This window comes from Sinocyclocheilus anshuiensis, unplaced genomic scaffold, assembly GCF_001515605.1.
Source record: "Sinocyclocheilus anshuiensis isolate Anshui unplaced genomic scaffold, SAMN03320099.WGS_v1.1 scaffold1891, whole genome shotgun sequence".
Lineage (NCBI taxonomy): Eukaryota > Metazoa > Chordata > Actinopteri > Cypriniformes > Cyprinidae > Sinocyclocheilus > Sinocyclocheilus anshuiensis.
The window spans coordinates 477,035-488,342 of NW_015549560.1; the positions used below are offsets into that span (position 1 = coordinate 477,035).

At 36.2% G+C, this 11,308-nt stretch overlaps 1 protein-coding gene across 1 annotated transcript; it reads left to right on the forward strand.

Moving 5' to 3' along the window:
- The first annotated feature begins 3,012 nt into the window (after positions 1-3,012).
- On the forward strand, positions 3,013-5,043 carry LOC107657153 (homeobox protein Nkx-2.2a). Its single transcript, XM_016445181.1, has 2 exons — positions 3,013-3,280; positions 3,944-5,043. Exons 1-2 carry the CDS (start codon positions 3,013-3,015, stop codon positions 4,495-4,497), a joined length of 822 nt encoding a protein of 273 aa, XP_016300667.1. The 3' UTR covers positions 4,498-5,043.
- Positions 5,044-11,308: the final 6,265 nt, after the last annotated feature.

The window sequence follows — 11,308 nt, forward strand, 5'->3', positions numbered from 1 at the left end:
ACACACACACACACACACACACACACACACACACACATATATATATATATATATTGTGCCTGTATACATGCAACATCCCCTAAATATTATATTTATGTGATGGTTTGTGCAAGATTTTATTTTCTGAAACTGAAACTAGTTAATAAAATGAAATAATAGACACCGAAATACCATTTTAAATTGCGGTTAAAACACATTATTATTATTATTATTATTGTTGTTGTTGTTCTTCTTAAAACGATACAAGTGTTGTCTGTCTTTATTTTTTTTATTTTTTTGCAACTGAAAATGATGATTTTAACCATTTTTTTTCATGCTCTCTCTAGTCAATCTGACACTAAGTGCGCCCAACTCATGAGGGGACCTCAAGTACCGAAAGATGTAGATAGCAAATGCGATGTAAACACCGTTGTGAATGCTCACTGGGAATTACACTAGTTTAACTCAAATCGGTGCGCTAAGATACTGTCGTTCCTCTTTTCAGTATAAGCGTAAAGACAAACTGTCTATTTGAGCTACCTGCAAAAGTAAACAGGTAAACAGAAGGAAATGGCTCTTGAAGTGAAGTATAGCCACTCAGCTTGTGCACATTTACTTTTCCTTACCAAACTCCTCGGTTCAATTGTTCAAACACATTCCCAAATCGCTGGCCACAGACAAACCACGAGTCCTGCCATCGATCGCGGAGTGTGTTGTGCTGGTTACATGGGAACATAGTAGACTTGCGCATTAATTAATACCTTGTTTACCATTTCTGTCACCAGCCTATAATATTCTGGAAATAAAATCTGTAACAGTTTATACTGTGTTTAGTGTAAACCTGCGTAGGCCTATAGATTGCGCTTGCAAGGTTCTTGTCATTTATCATTTAATATTTACAGGGATGTGTTCAGTAACCTGGGAAGGCTGGGAGAATGACCTTGCGAAAAGCGTTCACTGTTCGACTTTGCTCCTGGCCCGTCCAGTTCAATGCTCCCATTGTCTGATTTTTCTGTCGTTGGCATGATTAATTTTACGTACAACTCTGGTTAAGTATTTACCTATCAGGTAACTGATCATGAAACTGATCATAGAATAAAAAATAAGCTTGGTTACTTGTCTGTTTTACCATATCGTGAACAATTTTTCGATGTGATTGCTGATATTTTAAATCTCGCTAAACCCAGAATCCTACAGGAGATTTTTATTTCTGTATTTTATCGAATATTCGAACATTTCGCTAGCAAAAAATGGTGAAACGCGGTTTATTTTAACTGCAGTTATTAATCAATAATATATCTTTTCAACACATAATAAATAATGAAAAAGAAAGAAGTTTATCTCATTTATACCCCACTTATCAGCAGTCTTCCAGTAAGTGTGTATGCTTGCATGCGTGCGAGAGAAAGAGAAAGTGCGCGTAGAATGTGCGTGTGTGTGTGTGTGTGTGTGAGAGAGAGAGAGAGAGAGAGAGAGAGAGAGAGAGGAAGGACTTTTCTTGATATTGTGAAGGGGTACAGAAATGAATGAAGAGATAGTCCATTGAAAGCAGTGAATGCCATGACAACTAGGAACAACCTCAGATTTATTCCAAACAGTTAGAACGTATTGTACAGGGGCGTCAATCATCTATTATTTTGGCCCTTAAATAAATGCAAAAACTACGGCCGGACAAAGGCTTCCAACAGGAGCCGGACATTTGTCTACATTTCCCCTATTGTCTGCAGCTTAGCAATCGGTTTGTATTTGTGTTTGCCCGGGTTCGACCACCCAGGATGAGCAGAGAACTGGCTAGAAACGTGCAACATTGTCACCCACATCACATACTAGATAGGAGGCAAAGGGGCATAAAAGAAAAGATAGGACAGAGGGTTGAAAATGAGAGGCAAAATACTTCACTTTTTGTGCTGCGGACAACGAAAAGAAGCAATAATGATCAGAAATTTGTTTTAAATAGGAGGCAGTAAATTATCGTTCATGTCATTTGAACATAGTTTTACTGTTTATCCACATAATCATCTCGATTGTCTTTGAAAAACCTTGAAAAAAAATGCTAATAGTACGAGTAATATTTCGCTTTTAAAGTGAGCTAAATGATATAACAAATTATGCAAATTGCACAAAATATATAAAAAACAAGGCATTATAACAGTTTCTGTAAAAATAATAATAAACTAATAATCATCTAGAAAAAAAATCACTAATTGTTCCGTTTCGTCTTTTTTGATGGCTTAATCAAGTCCAGTGAACGACCCTTCTCCTTAATCCCGAACCAAAATATTGACCTGCATAAATTAGTCTTCTTACCACCTAGAGGCGATTTCGTTGCCCTTTTTTTTTTAAATAAACATTTTAGCGTATTATAAAGAGGTATCCTCCTAAATCCGGGATCCAAACAGCACTTTCAGTGCATCATTTATTTATATACATCTGCGTTTTAAGAATATTGTATGCACAGGTTTTGTCCATTTCCTGTTCAAAAAGGCCTATGATGTGCATAAAGCTACTTGGAAGTTCTTTGTATGTAAATAGGGTGTAAAAAGGCCCTCCCCATCTTTGTAATTAATTGACACGTTATACCACTCATCATGTTCTGAAGCACCAATGGTATAGGCTAGGATCTCCCCAAAACCCACAATTTCACATCGACAAACACTGTCTTCATCCACTTGACTCCCAAGACCCGCCCACACGTGGCCAACCTTTTTCGTTTTTAATGCTTTTTCACTGCAGGTTCATGTGTTGAGACCAACCTTATATGGACTGATCAGCCTGGTAATGGCTTATTCCCCACTAACACCCAGCAGTAGCGCAACATCCATGAGCTAGATATACCACTTCAGTCACTTTGGCATTCTTCCTGGACTTACAGAACTGATTTTTCTCAAGCAACGGTTACCGATCGAGCCTCATGCGTCGACTTCAGTTTACTTCGCGCTGAAGCGGCACTGATCCGGTATTCATTAAATCATCTGTGTTTTGTGTTTTTAAACAGAGGATTGCCAAACTGGTGCAGCAACTTTACTGCATCAAATGCCCCAGAACATGTCGTTGACCAACACAAAGACGGGCTTTTCAGTAAAGGACATTTTGGACCTCCCTGATACTAACGATGAAGAAGGATCTATCACCGGGACTGAGGAAGATACGGAAGGTTCTGAGGCGACTAAAACGCCTGGAGTGCTAGTGCAACGTCCTTTAGAGAATGTTCAAAACCTGCCTTTAAAGAATCCGTTTTATGATAATAGCGGCAATCCTTATACCAGATGGCTCGCAACTACGGACAGCATCCAGTACTCATGTACGTATAGAATTCACACAAGTTGAAACTCTTTTCGATTCTAAAAAAAAAGCACTATTTTTATACTGATCATCTATCACACATATTTGATTTTGCACAGCTGAAATCATTCCACAAAATCATTGTCTTTGACACTGTCGTAGACAAATGTTCATCTGTAGATTCCGACTGTTGCGCCTGTCTAAAGGCGTAAGCTAATATATGCTTCTGGATCGAGGTTAAATTAGTTATCAACACTACATTTTTTTTTGTTTCATAAATCCTGTTTAAATTCCCCAGACAGTTTCTGGAAGCTTTACTGACTGATAGTTTTGGCTTACATTTTCCTCTTTGTTAATCAGTAACTGTTTAATCGGCTATACGGCAAAATCATCGTTTCGTTTGGGTCACAAGCCCTATGATAATTAGGGCCTTTTAAAATGAAAAACATGTTAATTATATGAACAGATCTGCAAAAACAGATTGTTGAATTGCAGTGTTTATTAGTCCGCCTGACCTAATTTAATGTCCTTTGACAAATATTAGTTCGTTTGTGTAACTAAAAATGAATACAAAGAAATGTCACCAAAAACACACTTAGCCTACTTCACACTTTGTTGCAATTTACAATTAAATTTTATTTGATGTGGAATTAACTGTAGTATTTTTATTTTTCTTAACTAGTACACGGCCTATCCGCAAACTCTCAAGACTCATCTGCAAAATCCCCGGAACCTTCAGCTGATGAATCGCCGGACAACGACAAGGAAACTTCGAGCAACGGCAGCGACTCCGGTAAGAAGCGCAAAAGGAGGGTGCTCTTTTCCAAGGCACAAACTTACGAACTCGAGCGCCGGTTTAGGCAACAGAGGTATCTGTCAGCCCCGGAGCGGGAGCATCTCGCCAGTTTGATCCGCCTGACTCCAACCCAAGTGAAAATCTGGTTCCAGAACCATCGATACAAAATGAAGCGAGCCAGGGCGGAGAAAGGTATGGAAATGACCCATCTCCCTTCTCCTAGGCGGGTGGCCGTACCTGTGTTAGTCAGAGATGGCAAGCCCTGCCATACGCTAAAAGCTCAGGACTTGGCAGCTACTTTTCAGGCTGGAATTCCGTTCTCCGCGTATAGCGCCCAGTCTCTCCAGCACATGCAATATAACGCGCATTACAGCGCCGCCACCACACCACACTTCCCAACAGCACATCACTTGGTGCAAACGCAACAGTGGACTTGGTGAACAAATATTGACTTGCAAATGCAGGGCTGCATTTTAAAGACCGTGGTAGGGAGCTTTCCAAACAAAAATACACGACTTTTTATTTTTGCAGCTTGACCCTTTCTCACCAGTTTATTTTGGGGATTGACGTGTGCGCCATGTTTACATGTTTTCGTTAAGAAAACCGGGTCAAGCCTCTCCCCAAATTTAAGAATGTTAAAGCTCTTGTGAAATTTTGTAAAGTATGTTTGTGTGTTGTAGAAATGTTTTCCTTTTGTCCTTCGTGTTATAAGCACGTGCAAAACCACTTTATGATTATAGAAAATTGTATTTCTTTCTTTTACAATGGACCGAATATATTTATGGCCATGAATAAACATTGGCAATCTTTAGCTTATCACATTGGTTTGTTTTCTATGTAAATATTTTGTGATAACTGTTTGCAATATTATGTTTGACCGCTCATTAAGTTATAGCCTAAATATTATCCGATATTTAGGGAAAATGGAACATCAGTTGTCGATAAATATCCCTCATGTTAATTTCAGTAACACCGCGCGCTGGCGAGGGAGATCTACAATTCTTTTTATTAAGACTTTTAATAAAATGATGTGTTTCAGAAATTCCGATTTGTTTCGAGTTTGGTCTCAGTGATTTCGGACTCCTTTGCAAAATATGGATCGTTTCTTCGCCATCTCACATTAATATAAATACTTTATAATAAACCAATAGAACGAATAAATACAACTAATATAATTATGCAAATTTATAAAGCTTTTATGTTTGCACAAATGTTGCTTTGGACAGCTTGTCGCTCTCCCTGTCACTTCATCAGCAACACAATTGGCTTCAGTTTTCCGAATTTATCTGTACGAACACTTCAGCAATAAGAAGGCTAAAGTCACTTGAGAAATGGGGATAAAAATCCACTCACTTAATATAAGAGGGCTTCTTCAGCTAAGCAGCTTTTCATTCAAACGTTCTCTCCTTTTCAGACTCCGCGGCTGACATTTCGGGTGTTAAAACGGCACATTTAAGAGAGAAAACACACGTGACAAAGTTTTGTTATTGTAATATTATGTGATTTTACTATTTGCAAGGCAATTACATATTTTATTGTCAACTAAACAAATATGTTGTGTATCAAAAAAGTTTTTTCCTTGAATTGATACCGCGGCCGTATACAGGTCAGAACATTTTTTACACATCGATGTCAGCTAAGAAATAAAAGTCAAAACTACTATAGGGATTTTTTATTTTTATGTTTTTTTAAATAGGCAAGTCGACAACAGCTCTCTTTTTGGTTCGTTTCCCGGTGAGGATTATCGTAGGCTATATTAGCGTCTTGGGTAAATACCATGGTTCAGTGCAAAATCCGTTTTTCAAATATATTTTACAGCAGATGTGAGAGTAAAACTGGCTTTCATTACACAAACGGTTGAATAGAAACGCCGTGCTAATTATTTGCCGAATTAATCTTAAGCGATAGCCTATTTCCCCCGTATACTACAGTTGGTTTGATTCAATCAAGATTGTGACTTTTTAATATTTTATTTGTTTATTTATTTATTTATTAAGAATTCTATATAATATTTGCCTAATATTCTGATAGTTATTGTAAAACCGTTTCGTAAGAAGGCGGCGGTGTGAAAATGACAGAATTGTCTTGCACCTGTTGTGGACTATAAGAACTCATTTGTGACGCTATACTTAGAGTTTCTTCAGTATGCCATTCCAGAGAGAGAGACATAAAATATCTGCCAGAAAACGTTTCCAAAGTTTTTACTACTTTTTTTTTTTTGTTTCGATTAGCTCTCAGACTGCGATTGTGTAGCTTCGCTCAGGGGAAAAAAAATCGTGGTCACAGTAGCGTTGGACTGATGGTCAACAATGTGGCGAAGCAGTTTTGAGCAGTCTATATTAGCACAATATACAGTACATGACACAAAACCTCACAAAGCTTAGGGTCGGTTGTTGTGAATGTTAGAGGTGTGAACAGGGGGAGTGTAATTCCGGGCGGAGAGAGGGAGAAAGTCCGCATTTCTTGGTGCTATTCAGGTCCTTTATCTGGATGAGTCAGGGAGATATATCCTTGTTTTGTTTTGTTTTGTAGCGCCTGTCAGTTGTTTCCATTATGGTGCTTGTTGTACACGTTCTATTCCATATGGACAGCTGGGCCCGCAAGAGGAGAAAGGAATCCCTCACAAAACCCAAATTGTGTCCCACTTTCAAACGCAGCATTGTTGTCTCTCAAAGAAAAACGAATTAAAAATTCGTGCTATATCTATCCTGGAAAAGAAGGCAAACCCATTCACAGATAACAGGGAGTCCTTCTTCCTTGATAGGCCTATAGCAGTGCTAACAACAGTTCTCTCATTCCTTTAACCCTCTCATAAACTCCCCCTTTTCTTGATGTTGAATGGGAATGATTATTGTCTGTTCTGCAAAGTCTGTAGCGTTACAACTTCGAAACTAGATAATATATAAATTATTTCCTGTCCCGCATAAGTGAAAGGCCCTACGTGTTGATTCTTTTCTCTGCGAACGGAAATGTCCAGTTATTATTCAAATACTAAGCAAAAAAAACATGCATTTAACAATGCAGATGCGAACTGGTGTCTACGCTCTAAAAAATGCTGGGTTGTTTCAACCCAACTTTGGGTCAAATATGGACTAACCCAATGGCAAACTGTAACTCTGAATACATCATTGACCGAAATTATTTACTGTAGTAAAATCGTTGATTTCTTTATTCTTTTATGTATGCATTTGTTTATTGCGATTGCAATGTACTTGATAGCACTTATTTTTCTCTTTACATAATTTAATTATATTTTTCAAAATCCTTTTTATTAAATAGATAGACAATCAGATACAAAAACAAGTAAAATATTCGAGGATTGCTTCAGGTCACACACTTGGAGATCTCAGTCTCTGCATAGTTATAACAGTTTCAAAGTGTAGTGCTTTCTTAAGTGTTCTATAGGCATATGTTAAATGGACCATGAATTTCACATCTTCTTGATGAATCATTACCAAATACTTGTTGCCCACAGCACTTTTTGAAGTTGTTGTTTTTTTTGTGTTTTTTTGTTTTGTTTACCCATATAGTTACCCATAACAATGCACAAAAATAACCCAGAAAGAAGGGAAAATTAAAACCCAGCTCTTAAGAAGAACACTTGCGTGGGAACTAAAACACCAGGGTGAGTCCATCCTCCATGGCTTGAACCAGTGTAGACAACAAACCAAATATGAATTCATAATAAATACATACATAAATAAAGCTCTATTTGGGAATACCTTAGTCTTTTATTAGAGTGAATAGTGGAGTGGAGTTGGTAGCCTGTCAAATCAAAGATGATTTCAGACTATCTGAATTACAATTAAATCATTTTAACAAATCATCAATAAATAATAATATAATTATATAATTGTGTATGCGTGTGTGTGTGTGTGTGTGTGTTTGTGTGTGTATATATATATATGTTAGATAGCATTCAAGGTTGATACCTCATGAGAATTTGTGTCATATAAATGTGCGATTTTACATTCATTTGTACTATCTGACAAAAACGCCACCGCTAAACATAATGGCCAAGCAGTGAGCAGATTGTACAAAAATGTTGGAATGAGTTCGCACAAATTTGCAACCAGTTTACCAAGTAAAATACTTTCCTAGACATTCATTTAGAGTACATGTATCTAGGTTGATGCTATGCGGAGTAAATGTTTGTTCATGATAATCACACAACTTCTTGTAGAGGTTATTGGCTATTTACATTTATTGCATCAAGCTGAATCAGTCTTTTGACAGCACATCTCCCAGCACATATCCATAAATTTGATACAGCCACATCTGCCTCATTGAAAAAACAAAACAAAAGATGACGTCCTTGATGCAAAATTTTGAATTATATTGGAGACTTTATTCATTAGTTTATGTAAGTGGACTAAAGGTAAGTTTGCAGACACTCTGAACTTTTTATGAAACCAAAACATGTCTGTTATCAGTTGCGTAGCCTACACAGACCTCCGGAGAGGCAGGACCCTCTCCCCCCACCCCCGTGCACGCCACTGTCTGTTATTATGACTGCATTGTTATTATTCTTATAATACAATTTTTTTATTTTATTTATTTATTTTAACCATAGATCAGAACAACATTAAAGTCTGGAAGTGTGTGATCCTCAGTCGTTTAGTGTATGATGGCTCTTTTCCTCCGTGACTATTTATGAAGTCGGTAAGTGTATGATGCCTGGCGTTTTAAAGATATGTTTAGTTTTTAAAAGTGGTGAAGTGCATTATAGCCTTTAATCTGCTCTTCCATTCAGTGATGTAAAGTACACTCTTAAAAATAAAGGCTCTTAAACGGTTATTTGGCAGGGTGTATGGTTCAATGAAGAACCTTTAATATTCAAATAACCTTTCCATTGCACAAAAGGTTTTTTGTTGCACAGAAAGGTTCTTTAGACTTTAAAATGGTTCTTCACACTCAACATGTTGTAAATATATATTTTTTTTTTCTGGAAAGTGAGATCAACTGTCCTGTCTGACCTAGATTCTATTAATGTAAATATAAAGTATTAATTTTGAGTTATATAAACAGTGTTGTGCTGTTTATCAGTAGATCAGTCCTTTTATATCTATTTTAATGCTGTTTTGCATGACTCAAACCTCTCTGAAAATCCTCAAAAAGTATAAATTTCACATAAATGTCACTTAGGCCTACTAGTACAATTATGTAGGCTACAGAAGACGTCGCTGATTGAATTGTTAGTTATTTCACAAAAGCAAAGTTTAGTATAAAAAATTGCAATCCTCTTTTTAAAATTAAATAAAAAGGCTGAGTGTTCATAAAAACAATACAAAATCTTAAAATATGAAAGTGCCACTTTGTCCCACTGTCACGTAGACTAGGGGTGGCATTTTGCACCTACACTGTAAAATCCAATAGTTTACCTTACTTAGATATAATTAGTTTTCTTTACTTAGTTGTTATACTTGCTGGGTTTTATTAAGTTACAGCTAATTTCATGGCAAATAAAACAATTTACTTATTGTTTTGAGTGATGCTCGCTTAAAATATTCAAGTAGCCGCAAAGTAACCAATGACATTAATACACTAGTGAGAGGCAGCAGTACACTAATATGTTGCTAATGTACAACAAAACAACAGAAGAAGAAGAAGAAGAAGAAGAAGAAAAAAAGAGTTTTTGAGGCGGCGCAGTTCTTAATAGACTTTTCACTCATTTCCTCCATTTCTGCAGTTCTCTTTCTCTAGTTGCATTCACTTTCCCAAAGTCATCTTGAATGTTGAATTGTTAATACAACTGAAAACTTTGAGAGAACATCACATAAGCTGACTGTAAATGTAAATGTTCCTAAAAACGTTTTTGTGTGATCTCACCATTATAGTGATTAGTGCTCTTTTTGGTTGGGCACTTGGAACTTCCTTTATATTGTTATAATTCTCTTCCGATTGATGCAATAATGCAACATATAATGCAATGCAATGTTATTTGGTATCAAAAGAAAAGGAAGTAATAAATATGTTACTTTTAGAAAGTATATATTTTTTTACTAGCATATGTTTCATGTTGATTAGAGATCTTTTACAATTGTATTGTTTTTCATAAACATTTTGTGACGCTTTTATTTGGGTTTATATATTTTTATATTTGTGGCAATATCTTGTAATCGACCATACTCACATGGTCCATACAGTGTCACACACAAACTTCAACATTCAGCACACCAAACACAACAATGGTAATAATTAAATTGTATTTATTTTATTAAGTATAACAATAACCATTTTATTTGCTCTTTCTGTTGTGCTACTACTGACACAAGACAGCAACTAAAATTGACTAATAAAAAAACAACAACAGTAAAACAAAGCAATTGCATAATTTATTCATGCACTCTGGGAGTAAAAAAAAAAAAAATGAAATAAATACATTTTTATACACATTTCACCCCTAAAATGTCAGGCCCTGTCACAGACAAATTTGTATATGTCAGAATGGTTTCCTAATGAATTTCTTTGATGCATTTTCTTATTGGTCACATGTCCCTGATTGTATCTAACATGGTTTTGTAATTTCTATAAGGAATATAAGCAACTTTTCGGTCAACTGTAGTACACAAAATCACAGAATACCCCGCCAGGCACTCATATAGTTGCCTTTACATAGGTAGTGGATATATACTCCAACGTTCATCTACACAGTTACAGAGATTAATTCATCAATATTTCCTCAAATATTAAATTTTTATAACATAATTTCCTGTGACAGGACTGACTTTATGGATTTAGTTGATGTAGAAAAAGTTATGTTTTGTGTTCTTTATTTCAGTTTTGATAAGCATTCCTATTTTAAATTATTATTATAATTTTAATGTTAATGTAATATTAGACTATGGTAAAGTTCAGCCAAGGACATATAATAAGGGCCTAATTCATTAGAATATGACTGACAAATTAATAAACTAATTTCATTTTATTTCAATATAAAAAAATATTTCATTTAACAATTGATTAAAATTCCATTTAACAATAACATGGCCAGATACAATAAAAATAAACAACTAGAATTGCACAATGGCACAAACACAGACAGGAGTGAAAATTGTAATGGTACTGCTAATATTCAATGACTACCGTCCAGTTGCACTTACCCCCATCCTCATGAAGTGCTTTGAACGGCTAGTCATGCACCATATCAAGTCTGCCCTCCCCCCCTCCCTGGACCCCTTCCAGTTTGCATATCGGTCCAACCGCTCGACCGATGACGCCATCGCCACTACCCTCCACTCAGCACTCACA

What these genes read in the sequence shown, in the direction of transcription:
- LOC107657153 (XM_016445181.1), top strand. Translation starts at nt 3,013, where the DNA reads ATGCCCCAGAACATGTCGTTGACCAACACAAAGACGGGCTTTTCAGTA. An exon ending in GGACAGCATCCAGTACTCAT is followed by an intron (nt 3,281 to 3,943) that starts GTACGTATAGAA and finishes TTTCTTAACTAG; the next exon opens with TACACGGCCTATCCGCAAAC.